This window comes from Carcharodon carcharias, chromosome 21, assembly GCF_017639515.1.
Source record: "Carcharodon carcharias isolate sCarCar2 chromosome 21, sCarCar2.pri, whole genome shotgun sequence".
NCBI lineage: Eukaryota > Metazoa > Chordata > Chondrichthyes > Lamniformes > Lamnidae > Carcharodon > Carcharodon carcharias.
In genome coordinates, this window is record NC_054487.1 from 10,358,511 (window position 1) to 10,383,110 (window position 24,600).

General features: G+C 45.0%; 1 protein-coding gene across 4 annotated transcripts in view; it reads right to left on the reverse strand.

Annotated features, from left to right (window-relative positions):
* cntn1b (contactin 1b) overlaps positions 1-24,600 on the reverse strand; it is an 836,554-nt gene that overhangs the window by 146,407 nt on the left and 665,547 nt on the right. For all 4 annotated transcript variants that reach the window (XM_041216323.1, XM_041216321.1, XM_041216322.1 and 1 more), the window contains one exon: positions 17,936-18,039. In XM_041216323.1, the coding sequence (XP_041072257.1) occupies positions 17,936-18,039 (104 nt within the window). The remainder of the gene's footprint in view (positions 1-17,935; positions 18,040-24,600) is intronic.

Consider the following 24,600-nt stretch of genomic DNA (forward strand, 5'->3'; position numbering starts at 1 on the left):
CCCTCATGCAATCTCCCATTGCAATGCCTCAAGCAATCAGAGCCAAGTTGCCAATGAATCAACACCCTTTTTTCCTGCAGTATAAATTGTTGCTCACTTTGATATTTGGTATTTTTGCGTCTGTCCTGATAATTGCAAGATCACCAGCATCGACAACATGTCTATGTTTTCAGCCATACTCAAGTTCTGTCCTATCAAACGACCTTGCTGTGTACAAATTGGTTGCCTCATTTCCTACATTACAACAGTGACTGTACTTCAGAAAGTAATTAATTGGCTGTAAAGTGATTTGGGACATCCTTAGTTATGAAAGGTGATATATGAATGCCAGTCTTCCTTTCTTTTTCTTTGACTGACCCACTCTCTATTAAATTCCTTTAGTTTCTGCTCATTATTTAACTTTTCCTTCTTTGAGCCATTCTTTTATATGAGGAGCACTATATAAATGCCACTTTGTGTATTCTGACTATCTAACCAGTTATCAATTGCTCACTGACCATGTGCCAGTCTCCACACAGCATGCATCCCATCACATTATCTTCTGAGGCCATCACCTGCAGATCACTAAATCTATCAACCCAAAAACAAGTCAGCCTCAGGCACCACAGCAAATTTTAGCACAGGAAGAGCAAATGCCTCAAACTGTTACATTTTCACATTGCTGTTGATAGTTCTCTCTGCCCAGACTTCAATTATTGGAATAAAATTCCTTTCAACATTTCCAGATTGCTGTTGCCAACGTGTTGACGGCTGTCTGAAATGTGCAGTTTTCCCATCATCTCAAAATACTGCTGACTGAGCTTGGTGCATTGTCAGTCATGGTTTAGTTGGTAGCACTCCCACCTCTGACATTTCAAATCCTAATCAAGGCTGACACTCCAGTGTAGTGCTGGGTGGGTGCTGCAGTATTTTAGGTGATGTCTTTCAGATGAGATGTTAAACCAAGGTCCTGTATATCCTCTTGGATAAATGTAAAAGGTTCTATGGCACTGTTTTGAAGGAGAGCAAGGGGGTTCTCGTTGATGTCCTGGCCAATACTTATCCTTAAACCAACACCACAAAACAGATTATCTGTCCATGATTACATTGTTGTTTATAGGAGCTTCCTGTGTGCAAATTATTGCATTTCCTACATTATAACTGCAATTGAAAAGTGTTTCATTGGCTGTAAAACACTTTGGGACAGCCTATACCAATGAAAGGCGCGATATAAATACAAGTTTTTCTTTTTCTATTGTTTTTAATAGTAATATTGAGTTTTTTGATTTTCAGAGACAAAGTTTAAGAAAACTCCACTTAAGCTCTAATAACATGGGTAAGAATGTATACACATCTCCTCCTCTTCCTCATAGACACACCACACAAGGATGTATCATAAACACTGGGCAGAATTTTAACTACCAAAAGACAGTAGGTTTAAATGCAGGCAAGGCTTAAATCCCCCCAAAAAATGCTGGTTGGCAGGAATCCTGACATTATCCTGCCCACTTTGGTGTTTCATCAGGGTGTGATATTTCAACGTATAAACAAGCAATTAATTATGGATTCAACCTAGGATTCTCGCTTGAATGGAATCACAGAATTGATGCAGCGCAGGAGCCTATATACAGCGCATTCAGCCCATAATATCTGCACCAGCTCTCCGAATGAGCAATTCGCCAAGTGCCATTTTCCTGCCTTCTCCCCGTAACCCTCCAAATTCTTCCTTTTCAGATAACAGTCTAATTCCCTTTTGAATGCCTTGAATGAACCTGCCTCCACCACACTCTCAGGCAGTGCATTCCAGACAGAAAATATTCACCCGCCAATCAACTCATGGCTTTCTAGTGATGTCACTGTTTTTTTTCTCTCTCTGTGACCCTGACCTGCTGTAGACTCCTCCCATTCTCTTTACCGTGATCATGCCCTGCTTCATAATCCTTCCAGTCTGCTCCATAGTGATCATGATCTGCTTCACACTCCTCCCAGTCTGCATCACAGTGATCCTGACCTGTTTCACGTTCCTTCTGGTCTCTTCACAATGATTCTGACCTGCTTCACACTCCTCCCAGTCTGCATCACAGTGATCCTGACCTGTTTCACATTCCTTCTGGTCTCTTCACAGTGATTCTGACTTGCTTCATAGTCCTCCTGGTCTGCTTCATGGTGATGCTGACCTGCTTCACACCCCTGCTAGTCTCCTGACAGTGATGCTGACCTGCTTCACACTCAACGAACGGGTTTTCTGATTGGGAAGGAACTTGCCAGGGCAACAGGATGAGGGCCCAGAGGGACTCACTGGTCAATGAAAGTGATAAGTTTCAAGATCTCTAAACAGTGAAACTGCATAGATGCTGGCCTGCCTATATGAAAGGCTTATCCTGACAGCATGCTTTCACTCCTTCACAGTGAATTCTAAACTTTTGGAGGTCAGTTCACCTACCTTGGGATTTTACTCACCTTCTTTTATTTTATTCATGGGATGTGGGTGTCGCAGGCTAGGCAAGCATTTATGCCCATCCCTAATTGCCCTTGATCAGAAGGTATTTAAGAGTCATCCACATTGCTGTGGGTCTGGAGTCACATGCGGGCCAAACCAGGTAAGGGCGGCAGATTTCCTTCCCTAATGGACATTAGTGAACCAGATGGATTTTTACAACAATCGGCAATGGTTTCATGGTCATCATCATCAGACTTTTAATGGATTCAAATTTTGCCATCTGCCATGGTGGGATTCAAAACCAGGCCCCCAGAGACCCCTGGATCTCTGGAACACTAGTCCAGTGACAATACCACTATGCTACTGCCTCCCCTTGGCCTGATCTTCCCTGCTGTCAGCCTTCATGAACACCAACCCCTTTCCATCCTTCACTGTGAGCAAGTCTGTTATATTAAAACTCTGTCCACTATGCTTGTTTACTGGTTATCCAGCCAGTCATCAACAGTGACCCTGCACCACCAGTCATTGAATGGCATGAGTGCAGTCTCCCAACATGGCTTCACTGCTGCTCTCTTCTGACACTCCTGTGTAAACGGTCCAATCTAGCTCATTTCTGCAGCAGTGGAGAGCTACTTTCTCATGAGTCTCCAGATTCACCATTTGAACAGTCTTCTCAAAGGGTCCCATCTGTCTATAAGAGACTAGCAGCTGATTTCATGTGCAAAATGTTTATGGCGAAGACATTTGACATTACTTTCAAGTTCTGGAGAGCACCCAGCCCAGCTTTACTTCAGTCAAACACTGTAACATATTGCAGCTGTGACCATGCTTCATTACATCAGTTTAATTTTATGGAAATAGATAATAGCCTTTCATAATCCAAAATTAGATGGAAGCGATACTGAGTTAACATTTTCTGCGTGAACAGATAATTTGTTTTTAATGATGCTGTTTGAAGGACATGTATTGGTCAAGACACCAGGAGAACTCACCTGTTCTGCTTCGAATAGCATCACGGGTCTTAACATCTACTATAGATGACACACCAGATAGTGGAAATACTGAGGGAGTCTGCACTAAGTGTCAGCCTAGATTAAGTACTAAATCTCTGGATTGGAACTGGAACCTATGATCTTCTATTTCAGAAGTGAGTGCTGCCACTAAGTCACAATCGATACCGAGACATTTCTCTGAAGTACTTTTGAATCCAGGAAGATTCAAGTGCTCTGTTTACCGAGATAAAACCTTCACCAAGGTACTTAATGCATTAGCAGTCCTAACCACAGTGTTCAATACACTGACTCAATAATATTACCAGTATTGTCCTTTGCCTATCCATTAATCTGCGAATACCTTATTCTATGCCATAAATATGATGGTCTAAAATGAGCTACGGGTCCTTGGTAAATGTGTGTGTTCAGTAATGAAATCTAATTGTCCTTTTAGCATGGAGCAAATGAGGCAGTTGTTTACTGACTGTGAGTAGAGCCTCTTGTCGTTTGTTCATAAACTCTCCCAGATTATAATCAGGGAACAAGTTGGACGAATATATCTGACTCCTTTGGCTCATAGTAAGGGAGGGAAGACAATAAGCCAGCTTCCTGCTTCTGATCACCAACCAATGTTACCTACAGGAAAGTGTGTGGATATCATGTAAGGGCAAGCTGAGATGGGCAAATAGCCAATCAGGAGTAAGCATCCAGGGACACACAGGTAAGGAATGGTCCTTCTGGAACCATATCCCAGCAATGAGGCAGCTCTTCAGGAATGCAGAAGAGAAAAAGTGGCCAAAAATTAAAAGTGAGAAAGCTTTAAGAAATAAAACGTAGCTTAGTTTTCCTCCTCTGAAACAGCTTGATGTGACATGACCATTTCTGAGCCAACAGAAGATGACAAGGAGACTACAGGCATGAAAACTGATGTCACGGTTAAAGTCTACACTTTGCTGCCAGTAACAATAAATCAAGTCTGCAAGCTCATTTTTGGAAAACAAAACAGACAAATGTCTGACTGTGGCATGCTATGGGTCACTGGTCCCAACCCATAAATTGTTTCCTTTAATAATGCTGTTACACAACATGATTTGTGTGGCATCAAAGAAGATGAAATAGGACCTGTTGTGGATTTTTTATTTCTTTCTTAGGATATGGGTTTTGTTGGAAAGGCCAGCATTTATTGCCTAACTCTAATTGCCCTTGAGAAAGTGATTGGCAGCCTTCTTGAATAGCTGCACCAGTGTGTTAAAAATGCTCCCACAGTGCTGTTAGGATTTTGACCCAGTGATGAAAAACACCCAAGTCAGGCTGGTGTGTGGCTTGGAGGAGAACTTGGAGGTGGTAGGTTTCTCATGTGCCTGCTGCTATTTGTCCTTCAAAGTAACCACAAACATGGGCCTGAAATATACTGATTATATGGTACTTTAAAATTATTCAGTGTTGAAATCACTCCAAAGAAAGCACCACTTCACCCAGCTTCACTGAAACTCAAATGCATTTTATCAAATGCAATGAAGGTAAAAAAAATTCCAATCAAAAAGTTTAGCACAGGCTTGATGAGTCCAATGGCCTCCTTCTTGGACAAGCATGGAAAGTCTAACTTGCCTGAGCTTCTTATGTGGTAACAAGGAGGGTAGATGAGGACAATGTGTTTGATCTGGTCTACATAGACTTCCAAAAGGCATTTGATAAAATGCCCATAACAGGCTTGCCAGAAAAGTTGAAGCCAATGGAATAAAAGGGACAGTGGCAGCACAGATACACAGTTGGTTGAGTGACAAGAAGCAAAGAATAGTGGAGAACGGCTGTTGTTTTGGACTGGAGGAAGTGGGGTTCCCAGGGGCCAGTACTAGGACCACTGCTTTTCTTAATATAAATTAACGACCAAGACTTGAGCGTAAAGGGCACAATTTCAAAATTTGCAGATTGCACAGCGCTTACAAGAATTGTGAACTATGAGGTAGATAATGATAAACATCAAGAGGGCATAGACGGACTCGCAGAATGGGTAGACACATAGCAGATGAAATTCAATGGAGAGAAGTGTGACGTAGGAGGAACGAGGAGAGGCATTATAGAATAAAGAGTACAATTCTAAAGAGAGTACAGGAATAAAGAGGCCTGGGGGCATATGTGCATAAATTGGTGCAGATGGCTGGGCAGGCTGAGAAAGTGGTTAAAAAGGTACATAGGATCCTGGCCTTGATAGAGGCATAGAGTACAAAAGCAAGGAAGCTTAATGTCACCTATTAGCACATTCCTTAGCTAATACCACCACCTTCAACACCCCTTTGTCCTTTTGTCTATGACATCTTTGGCAATCTCTTCTTTGCCTCCACCTATCACTGGCCCTCTATCCAGCTCTACCTGTCCCACCCCCCTCAACCAGCTTATATTTCACCTCATTTCTATTTTTCCTTAGTTCTGATGAAGAGTCATATGGACTTGAAACATTAACTGTATTCCTCTCTGCAGATGCTGTCAGGCCTGCTGAGTTTTTCCAGCTATTTTTGTTTTTGTTTCAGATTTCCAGCATCCGCAATGTTTTGCTTTTACCCTGGGAAAGGGAGGCTGGTTGCCAGGCCCCGGGAAGGACAGACTGTCCGCCGAGGGCCCCGTGAAGCAGAGGCTGGCTCCAAGGCTCAGGATTGGGACGCTGCGCAGCCTGGGGGCTGGGAAGAAGCTGACTGGCGTGTGTGAGAGATTGAGTGAGAGTGTGTGTATCTGTGTGAGAGAGAGAGACAGAGAGCATAAGAGAGTGAGTGAGTGTGTGTTTGTGGGAGTGAGAGTGAGTGTGTGTGCGCATATGGGAGGGAATGTGTGTGTGGGAGTGTGTGTGTGTGTGTGTCAGTGAGTGAGTGAGTGTGTATGTGAGAGAGAGAGTAAGTGTCTGCCTTACTCCCAGTCTCAGGTTTCTCCTTCACTCTCACCCACACTCATACACTCACACAGTGGGTGAAGGTGAGCAATTGAACATCCTGAGATGAGGAGTTAGCCTGGCACACCCACTCTGACCCTTTCACACTCTGGTCATTTTTATTAATTACTTTTTTTTAACTTAACAATTTATTGCTTTGACATCACTTTATTTTTGCTCAGCAAGTTGCTTCTTTTCTCAACACCATAACTTTTTTTTTGAAATTCAGTTTAAAGTTATGCCAAACTTTAACTTTCAGAAATTTGCTTATAGGCTCCTTGAGTGGGAAAAAATGTGGTCCCCCCAAAAGAAAAGGTTGGACAAGCCTGATTAAAATGGAGAGAGACTGCAGAATGCTACGGTACAGGGTGTCCTTGTACGTGAATCACAAAATGTTAGCATGCAGGTGCATCAAGTAATTAAGAAATCAAAGGGTATGTTAGCCTTTATTGCAAAGGGGATGGGGTATACAAGTAGAGATATCTTACTACAAACGTACAGGGCGTTGGTGAGACTGCACCTAGAGTACTGTGTACAGTTTTAATCTCCTTACTTAGGGAGGGAAATATTTGTGTTGGAAACAGTTCAGAGGAAGTTCGTTAGGCTGATTCCTGGGATGAAGGTTTGGCTTATGAGGAAAGGTTGAACGGGTTGGGCCTATACTCACTGGAGTTTAGAAGAATAAGAGGTGATCTTATTGAAACATATAAGATTCTGAGGTGGCTTGACAGGGTAGATGCTATGGGGATGTTTCCATTCATAGGGGAATCTTGAACTAGAGGATACGGTTTAAAAATAAGGAGTCACCCGTTTAAGACTGAGATGAGGAGGAATTTCTTCTCACAGAAGGTCATTAGTCTTTGGAATTCTCTTCCATAGAGAGCAGAGGAGGTCATTGAATATGTTCAAGGCTGAGTTAGACAGATTTTTGATCTACACGGCAGTCAAGGGTTATGGGAGCAGTTGGGAAAGCATAGTTGGGGCCACAGTGAGATCAGCCACGATCTTACTGAATGGTGGAGCATGCTTGCTAGGCTGAATAGCCTTCTCCTGCTCCTATTTCTTATGACCTTATGTCTAGTTAGCGTCGATAGACAGAAACCACACCCACTGGCGAAAGGCTCATGAACCAAAGGGCACCAATTAAAGGTGATTGATAAAAGAATCAATGGCAATATGAAGAAATACGTTTTTATGCAGCGAGTCATTATGATTTGGAATGCACTGCCTGACGATTGTGATGGAGGCTGATTCAATCGGGGCTTTCAAAAAGGAATTGGATAAGCATCTGAAGAGAAAAACATTGCAGCGCTACAGGGAAATGGCGTGGGCCTGGGAGTGGGACTAGCTAAATCGCTCTTGCATCAAGTTGGCACAGAATGACCTCCTTCTGTGCTGTATCAGTTTATGAAAATCCCACACTCTGAATGAGGAGTTGCACCCAGAGGGAAAATGGGTGGGAGATGCAGCTCTACATTCCCTGTGAACAGCACTCCTTACAAGAAGTGTAAAAATTTCTTCTGACAAACAAGGTTAGCAAAACACACACCAGATAAATATAAAAGCAAAATGCTGAGGATGCTGGAAATCTAGAACAAAAACAAAAATACCTGGAAAAACTGAGCAGGTCTATAAACACACAATAAAAAGACCTCTGAGAAATTGATATCCTTGCAGTCAAATCTGAAGTCTGTCAAAGGTATGGACAATGCCTTTTCAAGAACATAAAGCATAGGTTTGCCATTGAAAATAATGAGCTGCTTCAATACAGATAATGCAGTTAACTATATCTCACCTACATGAATGGAGAAAACTTTTGGCTTAGTGGCAGCATTCCTGTCTCTGAGCCAGAAGGAATAGGGTTCAAATCCTACTCCATACAGCCCTGGCAAATGGAGGCCAGTACTTAGATTTTAAGTTAACATCCAGAGATTTACTTCATTCTGGGTTGTGGGAGCTCATAAAATCCTCTCATCGTATACAAGGTCTAATAACCCTATTAGCTGGTAGGTTTGTGGATGATTATGGCCAGGGAAGGACATTGCAGCCTGTCAGACTGATAATTGGCCTGTGAATTCTTTGACTATTTTCTATGGGGAGAGTGTGAAGACGCAAACAAACTGTCCATAATTTCCGTCATTTGGGGAACGACTGCCACTACTGGACAGCCATCTAGAGCTTTACATCCATATTTGCCTTTGATGGACACATTCCTCCCGCCCCCAATTTAGGAACGAAACTGGTGGAAGACATCACCAAAGCGACCAAAAAGTAGAGAAGACTAATCAGTCATTAAGTGATGGCAAGACTGAAGGAAACAGGAAGGAGGACAGATTGAAGGGGTAAGAGTTCCAAAGGATCCTGGGAAAGAAGAAGAGCTGACTTCAACAGAATGAGGAGAGCAGCTCAAGATGAACAAGTGAGATGAGTTCAGAGGAATACCTGACCATAGTTGTATATTGATAAAACAATGAGAAACAAGAAAGGTTGTGATGTTAAGACAGGTCTACAGTTCTATTGGCTATCATTGAACAATCTTGTATCCATCCCAAAAACATCCTCAGATATAGAAATTTGCCTTTTTAAATTTATTCTTTCATGGGATATGGGCGATGCTGTGAAGGCCAGCATTTGTTACCTATCCCTAATTGCCCTTGAACTGAGTGGCTAGCTAGGCCATTTCAGAGTCAACCACATTAATGTAGGTCTGAAGTCACATGTAGGCCAGAGCAGGTAAGGACAGCAGATTTCCTTCCCTAAAGGACATTCGTGAACCAGATGGATTTTTACAACAATCAACAACTGTTTCAAGGTCAATATTACTGACTTTTAATTCCAGATTTTATTAACTGAATTTAAATTCCACCGGCTGCCATAGTGAGATTTGAACCCATGTCCCCAAAGCATTAATCTGAGCCTCTAGATTACTAGCCCAGTGACATTACCACTACACCACCATCTCCCCACATTAGTAGCTTGCAATCTACCAATGGCATACCTTTGCCATGAAAGAATGAGAGAATTATCCAAGTTTAGGATGAATTTGGCCTATGTAGACCTCTGTGAGCTGCTACGGGGAAATGCGCTTCGGGGTCAATACAGTGGAGCAGAGGTAGATTCACATCCAGATGTTCACATCCTTGATTAGTAGTTCAGATCTAATCATGTCCTCATCTACTACTTTTCAAGCTGTCTTTTCTTTGGTGCTAACACCCTGACCCTTACCATATGATGCAATCTTCAGTGGCAGACAATGATGGGAACATAGCCTTCAGCTTGAGAATGTTGACTTTAAACAGTCTTGGCTTAGGAAGTGCACAGAAACAGTTCACTGAACTTGTGAACCTTGGAAAGGAAACAGTTCACTTATAACCATCTAACTTTCCAAATGGTGGTGCTCACCAAAGAATAGCCAAGCGACTGTAAGGTCTTGTTTTGGTGCATTCCTGAATTGATTAGTAAACTGGGCGGGGCGGGGGGCAACTGCAAAGAAAGCCAGCACTTCTCTGTTATTGCTATTTCATAAAGTTGTTCACAAGTTGTTGAAACAATTAAATAAAGTTGCATTATCTTTCCAGCCCTAACCTATGACAGTACATCAGGAAACAAATAATATTAGTAATATCTGTCAAAGGCCATATCAGGATACTGTGGCAAAAGTGAATTTGGAAATATAACAAGGAGAAAAAAAAGCAAGTTCTTATTATAATGGAGTCACTTAATACAAACCTCATGTGATGACTCACATTTCCCTCTGCCTTGCCAGAAGCTCCACTGTAAGCATCAGGGAATGTACATCTTGATAAGATGAACCCCCCACCCCAATAAAAGCTACCCCGTTGATTCTGCCAAAAATTTAAAAGCATGAGATCTAACTATAAAAATGGCCAATGGATACACCTTTTACGTTTACCTGAAGTAGGTTTACTTGAAATACAACATTGTCTCCGTAAGCTGGCCACAAAACAATGATAATTTTCCCTCAAATGCAGTGAAAAGTCCACTATCTGCAATAATGACAATGTATTCTCTGGTTGATTACTGAAAATGGCTGAAATCAACAGTCTCCAAATTTTGTTCTCATGCGTATAGAAAGTCAATGCCTGAGGCATGGAAATGAAAACAAGTACAGAACAAATATCAAAAGGAACATTAGGTAGTTCTTTTCTGCAAGAATGTGAAATACAAGTAACAAAAGAAGCTGTGCAATTGGGTGATGTCTAACATAAGGCCTTGTCCTTTGACAATCAGGATGAAAACAAAGACTTGAATTTAAATGACTGTATTCTGTCACAGACATTTCCATGCAAAAAAGTACAAAAAAACCTTGAAACATAATGCTTGCTTTTCTATGGGTAATCCTACTGGTCATTTTGTGCAAAGCAAGACCTGGAAAAAAAGCAACGAGAAGACCACTGTGGGCCGAATTTTCTGTGCCTGCTGGCAGTGGGCATGCTCGGTGGCGTGAATGGACAATATGGTGAAAAGGCTAGAAATCGGTTTCCCACCATTGGACATCAGGAACTTAATTGTAATACATCTGCATATCATTTTAAGGCCAGCCTGCTGGAATCATGCCTCCCCCCACCCCCCCGCAACTGGATCATCCGCCCATGTCGGCGTGATTGCACGCCGATGTGTTTCACAACAGCATATAAAAGGCATGCCCTTGTCGGGCTGCACTTTGTGGGGAACCCGGAGGCAAGTGCACAGTAATGTCGCGCAGCACTCATGAGCGTCGCCTGTTGGACTACAAGGTTGAGGCGCGTTTTGTGGGGGCGGGGGGTGGTCAATGGCTGCTCTGCGGTTGCACAAGCACATGCGAGGTGGAGGGAGCAGCCATGCATTAGGAAAACCTTATATAAAGTGACCGTTCCTCTGCAGCTGACACCGTTCAGGGGCAGCCATGTTGACATGCATGAAGTCGGGTCTCTAGCTTATCTGCCCACTCCAGCATGAGGCATGAAGGCACCACCAAGCGCTCCAGAGCTTTTCACCCCTGGGGCACAAACTGCAAACTAACAAGCGTTTTAGTGGACTGCAGAAGAGTTGGATGACTGGGAACATTGTAAATCTCCTGACCATAGAGCATTCACGTGGAGGCACACACAGCCCCTTCCAATGTCATCATCCTGGTTTGGATCAGTCTCCCCCATGGTTCAAGCTAAGAGCCTTGCAGCACGGGTTAGGAGAATCCCTGCACCTGAACTGAGAGCACATTATGCAGTCCAGTGGGCAAGCTGCCACCAATCGGTCGGGTGGAGTGGGGCAGAGGTGGGGGGGATTTTGGGCAGCCATGCAGCGCACTAAACTCTGGCCATCCAAGTGGTGGCCAACACTCTCCGGGATGTGTTAAGGGGCCTTCAGACTTAACCAACAGAAGTAGAACACCCAAGCTAACCCACATTTCTTTATCTTTCATCCTGCAGGAGTACAACATCAGGAGCATGTAGCCTGGTGAACTAGCTGTATGCCTTGTGGCTTACAGAGAGCGAAGATGACAGAGAAAGAGAGCGATGGAGGCACCTGGCTGCGCAGAAGGAGGAGCAGCACCCTCAGGAAGAAGTGGAGGCACATCGTTTAAGAGCCACAGCAAGCCGTTGCCAGCCGGTGCCTAGCTAGACCCAGGGTCTAGACGCCGCCTTTCATTCCTGCAGATGACCGTCAACCAGTGTCGCTGAAGACTGCGCATGTCTAGGGAACTGGTCGGTCACATCTGCCAGAATACTGCAAGATTTGACGCCATGGGGATAGGGAGGGCATCCATTGCCAGTGGCCATAAGAGTGGCCACAGCGCTCAATTTTTATGCCAGTGGCTCCTTCCAGGGCCCCACGGGTGAGCTCTGTGGGGTATCATAAGCCTCCTCTCACAAATGCATCCATGAAGTCATGGATGCCATCTTCGCGAGCGGACAGAATTTTGTGCATTTCACCTGGGACCACGAGAGCCAGGATACAAGAGCGATTGGATTTGCCCAGATCCTGAGTTTTCTACAGGTGCAGGGTGTGATCGACTGCACTCACAAGGTGCTCAGATCTCCGTCGCAGCAAGCGGTCAACTATGTCAACCACAATGGCTTCCATTCACTGAATGTGGAGCTGGTGTGCAACCAACACAAACATATCCTGTAGGTCTGCGTACGATTTTCAGGGCGTGTCCATGACTCCTACATTCTAGACGGTCACAGGTCTGAGGTCCTCCAGGGTCCACAGAGGCTGCAGTGTTGGCTCCTCGGGAACAAGAGCTGCCCACAGAGCAAGGGCTGATGACAACTGTGCGGCGGCCTCAGACTGCAGCAGAGTAACGGTGTGATGAGGCTCATGCTGCAACTCGCAACCTGGTGGAGGAAACCAGTGGGATGCTGAAAAGGTTCCGGTGCCTGGACAGATCTGGTGGAGCCCTGCTATAAAGTCCACAGTGGGTGCTAAGCATTGTCGTCACCTGCTGCACCCTTTACAACCTGGCGCTGCAACAGAGAGAGGAGCTGGCTGAGGAAGAGGTGAAGGAGTTGGAGGTCTCCTCTGATGAGGAGGATGTCAATGGTGATGAGAGTGAGGAGGTCTTCGAAGGCAATGATGACAGCGATGAGTTCATCGCACTGGCCAGACGGAGGCCCTCATATCTGTTAGGTTTGTGAAGGAAGATGACGATATGCAGTGAGAGGACAGCATAAATCCTCACATTGCATCTATGAACGCTTGACTCCAGTCTGGCTTATGGCAGCACACATACCCTCTGTGATAATGCTCCTGTCATGGAGATGCAGTGGAGGCCCTAATAGTCGCTTGATTGCAGGAGAATGAACACGGCATGTAGTTAGGACACTCCATAGATCTTCAAATAGTCTCTGAGAATGTCTGACACCTGTCTGGCCGAGGGCAACTTGCTTGCGCTCTTGTGATCAGGGTCATATCATAGAGACCCAGCCATGAAGCTTCAAAAGCACCTGATCCTTTGTCCGCATTCAGCCCCTTCAGGAGCACAGCGTCACTGGTCACAGATGCTGAAGAGATGGGGACCAGCCCCTCCTTAAAGGTGCTGAGAGCACAGAGAGAATGACAAAACTCAGTGGCACTTACCCACTACATTCTGGCAGCAATGGCAAGCACCATTGAGGTGCAGGCATCACTCATGTGTCCAGGGAGTGTGATGCCGGAACATCACATTGGTCTGAAAGCTGAAGAGCACAGGGAAGTGGCCCTGGACCGAGATACCTGCCTATATCTTCTGCACAAAGGTTTCACATCGGGGTGGTACAAACAGTGCTCATCAGAACAAGGAGCCATAGTTAGGGAGACATTGGTGAGAGCTTATTTACAGTAGTAAACGTTATGTGCAAGTAGTTAACACCCGGGCCCAGGCTAGTGCAACATCTTCTTAACTTTCCTAACCCTGCCGCTAGTCTGGACGCTCCCCGGACATCCATAGCAGAGGTGGAGGCAGCCTGCTGACTGCTACCCCCCGGTCTGTGATGACCTTGACTGGTATCCTCTGGAGGGCTGACACATGGAGGGCTCCAGCCTGCTTCTGGGGTCCTGCTGTGGCCCCCTCCTCGGCCTGTGGAGCTAGAGCTGCTAGGGTCACAGGAAGAGGGGATTCGGATGGGCCGAATACTCCTGGAGTCACCTGGTGGATGGTGCTGGGGTGTACACCTGCTGATCCTCCTCTCTATGGGTGCCCAAAGGCTCCTGCCTAACTTTTTGAGAAGGGGAAGCTGAAGTAAGATCAAGCTGCCCTGCACTCCTCTCACATACATACTGTTGGAAGCCAGCTATGGTGTCAGTGATGGAGTTCAGGCCGCGCAGCAGTTCAGGAGCTACGTTATGGACCAAGGTCTCCATGGCGGCCACCATCCTACTTGTGTTGACATTGGTGCATTGCGATGCCAGCGCTATCATCTCAGCCTGAAGGCGGATGGACTCCTCCATCGTGCCTTGCAATTTGAGGAATGCAGCGGACATTCCTTCCTGATGTTCCCGAACTTGCCTTTGCAGCTCCAGCAACTGAGACACGACCAAGTCCAAAGGCTTGTCATTTGATTCAGAGTCAGCAAATTTCTGGCCTCCAGCAGTCCTCCGAATACCGAGGATCTGGGAAGTCCCTGCCGCCACCTGCTGTGGATGAGACAGTGCGATGTGCTCACCAGATTGTGATCCTGAGGCTACTCTAAAGCTGAGTCCCACCGAGGTGTGTGTCTCTGCACTGATGGAGGGTGTGGATGAGCGCTGTGACGGGACTTCGAGGAGAGTGCCTTCAGGTTCCTCTGCAGAGGTTTCCTCGGGGCTTGATTGGAGGCCCTGGGTCGTTAACTCCGTCGGCTGTTTCCCAGATGTGCCTGCGAAAGCAAGGAGAGATAATTAGTGCATGGCAGTGGCCTGTGAAACAGGACACATCACTCAGAGCATAGTTCTCTGATGGATGTTGCACTGCTGGATCCTCATTTGGTAGAGCAGCACCAACCTCACTGTCAGCACAGGACCGGTCCAGATCCTCGTTGGCAAGCTGGATAGCTGTGTTTTCAAAGTCCATGAACACCTTGATTTTAGGCATTCTTCCACCAGTCTGTGACCTCTCCCTCTTGTGTGCTAGCTTGTCCTGCATGAATAGAGATGGAGTGAGTGTAAACAAGACACATGCCAGGCCAGATGATAAGTATGCCTGGCATGTGTGGGGGTTGAGTGGTCCCATGGACGGGATGTGGACAATGAAGGTATGCGTGAGAGGGTGAATGGTGATGTGCCTTGAACTAGCAGTGAGTGAGAGTCTGTGGATCTGTGATGGGTTTTTGAGTGTGAGTTCAGAGTGATGAGAAGAGTGACTTACTCTTGCGTAACAGAGATCATTCATCCACTTCTGCAGGGCACTGGTGCTGACCACCACTGCCACTGCCTCCCAAGCCATATTGGTGATGCCGCTGCCCCTCTTGCGGCCAGAACAGGGATAGAGGGCATCACAGCAGGCCTCTATGGCATCCAAAAGGCGTTTGAGGTACGTGTCACTAAACCTGGGGGCTACATTCTTTTTGCCTTTAGGGAGCATCCTGTCTTCTGCGCAGCTGTCCTGGGCTAGAAGCACTGAGAGGTGTGCACACGGCTGCACTTTAAATATGGCGCCCAGTGTGATGAAGCAGTGAGGTGATGACGTGGCGGGTGAATGACAGCCTGCTGCTATGGAAATGGTGTGTTTCCTGAGAATGCAAAATTAATGCAGCAGATCTGGGACGATACACCGTGAGAAGCCGCCATTGCGGTTGGCGGGTAAAACATCATTTTCCCCTGCCCGCTACCGCACTTAGTGCGAATCTGGGACGATTCTGACCTATGTCTCCTGCCAACATAAAATGGCCATCTGTGCATGCGCACTGGTCTGCACAGACGTCACTCTATTCCGTCGGAAAGTAGTTAATGTCTTGATCACACATAGTTCTGCTACAAGATGGTGGGCCATAAGACATTCAGAATTGAGTAATTGGATCATAAACTACCTTTTAAATATGTGTGTTCATAGCACAATTGAATTCAGATTGAAATTTGAAAACGTCTTAAAAAGTTACAGTGTAACTGCAAACAGCCTGTAGGGAGTGACTGCAATTTGAACATTTAAATGTATCAACGCCATAGTGCCCACTACCACCCTAACTCCTCCCGCCCCCTCAGTTCGGAAACTTTGTTCTGTCTGTGATGAGGTTGAATTGGGGAAAATCCCCATTAATTTCTGTACACTGTGTTTCCTGTTGTTTTTTCCCGCAAATCCAGAGAAATGCCCGCATCTCTTCGGATGTGTCTGATGCAGTTGAAGTCTGTGCTATTTTCCTTTTTCATAGATTCAGAGTGAGAGTCTGTAAAACAGTAAACGCGGTGGAGAAACCCTAGAGCTGCGTATCTGCTGCATTGTCAGTAAACGCAGCCTGCAAAGGATGACTGGTTGGCCTAATGTTGATGGTTCAGAGACAGTTGTTGAGAATTACCCATTGTTCTTCAAAATAGTTCCACTGGATCCTTCGCAGATCTCTGAACAATTTGGAAAAGGCAGATGGGGCATCAAAAGAAATAACTGGAATGGTGGGCAATCAAGTCAGATAATGCAAACTCCAATGTGTTAAACTGGAAATCCAAAAAAATTGCTGATGCTTTGCAGAACTGACTAGCTGATTTAGGATACAAAGCCTGAGCAAGGAATGGTGGCTTGAGATATAAAATGGTTTAAATGTTTCTTGTAGGTTTTAAGACAGGAAATAAGAGCTTGATACATGAACAGCTACTTGGCTTGCATACCCCGATTTCAACTGCAGATTAACCAGCAGCAGGAAAATTAGTTGTTTTTCGGTCACTGAAATACTCCCAGTTGATCTTGTATTCTGTTAGTTCATTTTACTTTGATTCAATTCCCCAATTCAACAGTGTTGAAGTGAACTGAAGTGATTTTGCCACCACACATGATGAGAGTAGGGTTTAAACCTTCACTCTTCTGACTCAGGGGTACTAATTGAGCCCAAATGATACCTTGTTGCTATGATGAAAATGAATTTCCACTAGAGTGACTTGAGCACATAATCTAGGCTTATACTCCAGTGTAGTATTCAGGGTGTGCTGTTTTATCAGAGATGTCATATCTCAGATAAGATGATAAATCGAAACCCCATCTGCTCACTCACTTGGACGTAAAATATCCAATGGCACTATTTCGAAGAAGAACAGGGAGCTATCCTCTGTGTCCTGGCCAATATTTATCCCTCAATCAACATCCAAAAAACAGATTATCTGCTCATTATCAAACTGGTGTTTGTGGGAACTTGCTGCACATTTGGCTGCCCCGTTTCCTACAACAGTGACTACACTTCAAAAGTACTTCATTGGGTGTAAAGCAATTTGGCACGTGCTGAGGTTGTGAAAAGTGTTATTTAAAGGTGTGTCTTTCTTTCGGTCTTTCCTGAACTGGTGAAGGTGCTCTCACAGTACTGTTAAGTTGTGAGTTCTAGGATTTTGACCCAGTGACAATGAAGCAACAGTAATACATGCCCAAGTCAGGATGGTGTGTGACTTGAAAGGCAACTTGGAAGTGATGGTGTTCCTGTGCATTTACTGCCCTTGTCCTTTTGGGTGGTGAAGGTTGTGGATTTCAAAGATATCCTGAAAGATTTGGTGAGTTGCTGTAGTGCCTCTGCAGATAATACACACTGCAGCCATGGTATGGTGAGGGAATAAATGCTTAAGATGGTGGATGGGATACAGATCAAGCAGTCTGCTTGACAGACACTCCATCCATTAGTTCCACTGTTAAGGGCTTCATGAGTGAAAGAGCTAAACAGGTCGCTGTGTAATTGTGAAAGTAACTAAACATGGGAGAAGTCTGACCCTAGGATATGTTAACCCTACTGCAGCCACCCCTGGGTTCTCAGCCAAGCACAGCATGACTGCTGTTGCATGGACACAGACAATACGATAAGTTCACTGTCAATGTACACTGTTTGATAGTGAGGCAGTCCTGTTGTTGAAACTCTTGACATACAGATGTTATTCTCCCCTTCAGTACCTCTTTAATATAAACTGCAGCATTACATCTTCTTACATGCACCTTCATCATGACAGAAGAGCTCAACTTACTTCATAGCCTTCCAATGACGGCTGGGACACAGGTGACCATATTACTTCGATTTCTGAAGATGAGAGGCTCCTGGCAGTCACGTGTGAAGGAGCTTCACTGGGCTCTAGTAATGGAATAAAACACTGGGTGACTTTATTGCATTGAAGCCAGATTGGTCATAGATATTTTTGTTTACACTGACGTGACTTCAGTAACTATGACAACAAAATGTAAAGCCAACATCGGGTTCAAATTCTAAAATGCATTACTTTTAGCCCACTGGTTAATGAAAGTGTCAAATTGCCAAGTCTGATGCCTGATCAAAATTGCTTAATGTAAACAGTCGATGACTTGATCACAACAGCGTCTGTTGAAATGTGATTTGGTATATAAATAACATCACTGAACACTTTCAACACACCCCATCACAAAGCAATGGATTTACGTTTTGTACTTATAAAATTCTGGAGGGGTTTTCAAATATTTACTATGCAATCATATTTTACTTGCCACTGTAATTATCTGCAATTCATTTCAGTCAATTACTACTGAAGCCAGCACTTCTTACTCTTAAGTCTCCAAACTGCTCAATACATCAGGTGATGCCACAGATAGATTTCTGATTGCTGCATATAAGAGTACCATGATCCAACCATTCCTCCAGTTCATAATTTCCCTCATTATCACCTCAGTACTTATGGATCATTCCATAAGGAGAACAGTTTGCCAGCTATTTCTAGTGGGACTTGTGCACATCAGTCATGTCACCTTGTCAGTGAACTTACCATTGCATCGTCCATGTCCTTTGAACAACAGGCAGTCCACTACAGCGAGTCTCCTCATCAATTATTTCTGTTATCTTTGTTTAACTCAGGTTAATTGAGAAATTTACAGAATCTATGTGACTTGGCAGTTGAGAGTTAATTAAACATGGCAGAGCTCTGTGCCTGGTTTTACTCAGTAGTTTACTGTTCTATAAAGCAATGAATGGCAGCTTCCCTAAAGGTTCAACTACAGGGGATGTTACAACTGACTCAATCTCATGCTAACCTTCAGGTGTAGCCCTCCATTAGCAGGTTGGTGAATAGTGATCAGTGATGACCGATTTTTCTCTGCTCGGTTTAAACTCCGAGGTGAACTATAATGAGCTTTGCGGAAAGAAGAGACATTTCATCGAAGCTTTTCATCTTGCACTCATCAGGACAGATTCACAAGAATACCAATTGTAAAGGGAAAAAATATATCCGATACATAAATAATACATTTGCTATTTTTGAATCAGCAGCTGCATATAAGAATTTCTTTACACACTGTAATGGGCTCCATCCTGCACTCAAATTCATCTTTGAAATGGAGCAGTCATTTGAGCTCCCTTATCTTGATGTGCTAGATGATAAATCTGCAATGGGATCTCTATTGCTGTCTACCACTAGTCTACCTTCACTGGTCAATATACACATAGGGATTCCTACAGTTCCACACACTGTAAGATTGGCCTTATAGGCAACCTTATAAATAGAGCCTGAGCCATTTTCTCAGTGTGCAAGCTTGGTACTGAAATATGGTGCATCAATGCCATCTTGCAGGATAATGGCTACCCTGATCAGGTCATTGTCTCTACTCAACTTTCTTGCTCCCATTTCCCTTGATCAGAAATCTTTCATCCCAGCCTTGAATATATTCAATGATGGAGAATCCACAATTTCATGGGGTAAACAATTCCAAAAATTCACAACCCTCTGAGTGAAGAACTTTTTCCTCATGTGAGTCCCAAAGGATTGCCTCTTTAGCCTGAAACTGACCCAGTGTTCTAGATTTCTCAGCCAGGGGAAACAATCTCTTAATGTCTATCCTCTCATGTGCCTTCAGAATCTGTGTGTTTCAATAAGATCACCGCTCATTCTTCTAAACTCCATAGAATATAGAGCTAATCTCAGTCTCTCTTCACAGAACAATCCTCTCATCCCAGGAACTAATCTAGTGAACCTTCACTGTACTGCCTCCAATATAAGTATAACCTTCCCTATGTATGGTAAACAAAACTGCACATAATATTCCAGGTGTGATCTCACCAAAGCCCCGTAAAACTTTATCAAGAGTTCCTTATTCCGGTTCTCCAATCCCTTGCAATAAAGACCAACATGCCATTTGATTGGCCTGTAGTTTCCTGTTTTCTCTCCTTTTTCTTGTACAGATGTTTTATATCACAGAATCTTTACCGTGTAGAAGGAAACCATTCGGCCTATCGAGTCTGCACTGGCTCATTGAGAGAGCATTCCACCTAGTCCCACTCCACTGCCTTATTCCCGTAACCTTGCACATTCTCTTTTTTCAGGTAGCAACTCAATTCCCTTTTGAATACCTTGATCAAACCTGCCTTCCCCACCCTCTCAGGTAGTTTGTTCCAGACTCCAACCGTCCTCTGGATGAAAAATATTTTCCTCACATCACACTTACTCCTTTTGCCAATTATTTTGAATCTGTGCCCTCTACTTCTTGATGTTCTCTTGAGTGGGAACAGTTTCTCACTATTTACCCTTCGATACCCCTCAGGATCTTGAATACCTCCATCAAGTCTCCTCTCAGCCTTCTTTTCTCCAAGTAAACCTCTCCAATCTATCCTCATTGCTGCAGTTCTTTATCCCGGGAATCGTCCTTTGCTAAGTTCCAATCCCTTGGGACCATTCTAGAATCTAGGGAAATTTGGTGCTGGAGAACGTGCCTGGCAGTATATGACAAGGATATCATGTTCTAGTTAAACCAAAAACTGCAGATGCTGGAAATCTAAAACAAAAACAGAATTACCTGGAAAAACTCAGCAGGTCTGGCAGCATCGGTGGAGAAGAAAAGAGTTGACGTTTCGAGTCCTCATGACCCTTCCACAGAACTGAGCGAATATAAGGAGAGGGGTGAAATATAAGCTCGTTTAAGGTGGGGGAGGGGGGGGAGAGAGAGAAGTTGGGAGGGGTGGTGTGGTTGTAGGGACAAGCAAGCAGTGATAGGAGCAGATAATCAAAATATGTCACAGACAAAACAACACAGAGATGTTGAAGGTAGTGATATTACTTAAACGAATTAAGAATGGATGGGAAGGCACTCAAGGTTCAGCTCTAGTGGGGGTGGAGTGGAAAGACTAGCGGGGCATAAAAGATTTAAAAATAATGGAAATAGGTGGGAAAAGAGAAATCTATATAAATTATTGGAAAAAACAAAAGGAAGGGGGAAGAAACAGAAAGGGGGTGGGGATGGAGGAGGGAGCTCACGACCTAAAGTTGTTGAATTCAATATTCGGTCCGGAAGGCTGTAAAGTGCCTAGTCAGAAGATGAGGTGTTGTTCCTCCAGTTTGCGTTGGGCTTCACTGGAACAATGCAGCAAGCCAAGGTCAGACATGTGGGCAAGAGAGCAGGGTGGAGTGTTAAAATGGCAAGCGACAGGGAGGTTTGGGTCATTCTTGTGGACAGACCGCAGGTGTTCTGCAAAGCGGTCGCCCAGTTTACGTTTGGTCTCTCCAATGTAAAGGAGACCGCATTGGGAGCAACGAATGCAGTAGACTAAATTGGGGGGAATGCAAGTGAAATGCTGCTTCACTTGAAAGGAGTGTTTGGGCCCTTGCACGGTGAGGAGAGGAAGTGAAGGGGCAGGTGTTACATCTTTTGCGTGGGCATGGGGAGGTGCCATAGGTGGGGGTTAAGGAGGAGGGGGTGATGGAGGAGTGGACCAGGGTGTCACGGAGGGAATGATCCCTACGGAATGCCACCGGGGGGAAGGGAAGATGCGTTTGGTGGTGGCATCATGCTGGAATTGGCAGAAATGGCGGAGGACGATCCTTTGAATGCGGAGGCTGGTGGGGTGATAAGTGAGGACAAGGGGGACCCTATCATGTTTCTGGGAGGGAGGAGAAAGCGTGAGGGCGGATGCGCGGGAGATGGGCCAGACACGGTTGAGGGCCCTGTCAATGACCATGGATGGAAAACCTCGGTTAAGGAAGAAGGAAGACATGTTAGAGGAACTGTTTTTGAAGGTAGCATCATTGGAACAGATGTGACGGAGGCGAAGGAACTGAGAGAATGGGATGGAGTCCTTACAGGAAGCGGGGTGTGAGGAGCTGTAGTTGAGGTAGCTGTGGGAATCGGTAGGCTTGTAATGGATATTGGTGGACAGTCTATCACCAGAGATTGAGACAGAGAGGTCAAAGAAGGGAAAGGAAGTGTCAGAGATGGATCATGTGAAAATAATGGAGGGGTGGAGATTGGAAACAAAACTAATAAATTTTCCCAAGTCCCGACGAGAGCATGAAGCAGCACCGAAGGAATCATCGATGTACCGGAGCAAGAGTTGTGGAAGGGGGCTGGAGTAGGCCTGGAACAAGGAATGTTCCACATACCCCATAAAGAGACAGGCATAGCTGGGGCCCATGCGGGTACCCATAGCCACACCTTTTATTTGGAGGAAGTGAGAGGAGTTAAAGGAGAAATTGTTCAGTGTGAGAACAAGTTCAGCCAGACGGAGGAGAGTAGTGGTGGATGGGGATTGTTCGGGCCTCTGTTCGAGGAAGAAGCTAAGGGCCCTCAGACCAACCTGGTGGGGGATGGAGGTGTAGAGGGATTGGACGTCCATGGTGAAGAGGAAGTGGTTGGGGCCAGGGAACTGGAAATTGTTGATGTGACGTAAGGTGTCAGAGGAATCACGGATGTAGGTGGGAAGGGACTGGACAAGGGGAGAGAGAAGGGAGTCAAGATAACGAGAAATGAGTTCCGTGGGGCAGGAGCAGGCTGACATGATCGGTCTACCGGGACAGTTCTGTTTGTGGATTTTGGGTAGGAGGTAGAAGCGGGCTGTCCGAGGTTGGACGACTATCAGGTTGGAAGCTGGGGAGGAAGATCTCCAGAGGAGATGAGGTCAGTGACAGTTGTGGAAACTAGTCCTGTTTTAGTTTCCACCAAGATGAGATTTCTAGCGTGTTCTGTAGACAACATTATTTGTTTAAGTTAAAGGGCCTTGTTTTGGACCCAAGTATGTGATTCACAAACCAAATATAGACTTTAAATGTATTGTGTTCACTTTTTCCCCAGAGAATCTTTAAATATGAGATTACTAATTAACCGTGTCTCATTACACAATAATAGGTCTAAAATAACTTTACTCCTAATTGGTTCCACAACAGACAGATCCACAAAACTGTCATGAAAGCATTCTACAAAATCAACTTCCAGACGACCTTTGCCAATTTGACTTTCCAGTCCGTTTGAAGATTAAAGTCCCCCACGATTATTGCATTGCATTTGTTACAAGCTCTAGTTATTTATTGATGAGTGCTCTGTACAACAGTATTAGAAGTGTGAGAGGGCCTAGAAAATACTCCCACCAGCCTTTTCTGACTGTTATTCCTAATCTCCACCCATACTGATTCTACTTCCTGATCTTCTGAGTGAAGGTCCATTCTTACTACTGTTGAGCTGACTTACCCCCTGCCTGATACTCTTCAATGTCTTCAGCTTGGACTCCAGCTCAACAACTCTGTACCAGATTTCCTTGAGTGGCACCCACTTAATGCATATAATGTTCACAGTTCCAATCAGGATCCTGCAACTCTTGGCTAGGAAAAGGGCAAACATCACCTGATGATCATACTCTGCATTCTTCATCATGCTGGACAGTGTCTATATGTACAAGAAAGGTGAATGAAGAAAGCAAATGCTCTCAATAGTTAACCAACTTGTCAATGCTCTCCCTATCTTGATTTGCGTAAGAAAAATGGGCACTACAGGCAGAATCATCCCAGAATTGCACTAGTGGGCATGAAAAACACTGTGTACCCGATGGTGGGTTTTTGCACTGTATTGTCCGCTTCCTATTAATTATTAATTATTAATCTCATTAATTATGGAGCCGCAGGAAACACACTGTCTGGCTGGTGGTTGGCCTCTGAATCACCTGTCACGCCAATATCTCACTATTTCTTCAATCCGGGTGCTATATCTAAACTGAAGCCATGCACACAGTTCTCAAACCTTGCAGCCCAGGACTGCTCCAGTGAAAACATGGCCCCGGAAACCAAGAAGAGTTCAGTGAACTGTCACTGGAATGCCTTTTGGAGACCCGCCATTATGTTCTCCACTCCCACTCTGGCTACAGGAGGTCCAGCAATGTCACCACTCTGGCTTGGGAGGTGGTAACCGTGGTGCTCAATGCCAACGCTGCACAGAAGAAATTGGCCATCCAGTGCAGAAAGAGGATGAATGATCTTATCCATGCCGCTAGGATAAGACAACCATCGCATCACTCTAAGCTCACACATTCACAAGGCCATCACACATTCACTGGCATCTCACTCACTGCCAACACAAGGGACATCACCACTCACTCTCTCACATCTCCATCTAGCCTCCTCAGCCCTCACCATCTTGAGGCCACTTGCACAGACATGTGCCCCCCCTCCCCCACACAAACTGTGGGATACCCCTCCTTCCCCAGTACAGCACTTACTCTGCAACTTCTTCCCTTGCCTGAGTCCACTTCTCCCCCTTTACCAAACAAGCTCTAGCCCTGCAGCCGTTGAGAAGCCACTCCCCATCTTTCAGCTGGTCTGGTAGGTAGAGACCTGCCCATGAAAGTGGTGTGGTGCTGCCCGCGAAGCCTGGCGCTGATGACCGTGAGTGTTGCCTGAAGCAAGGAGGGCAAATA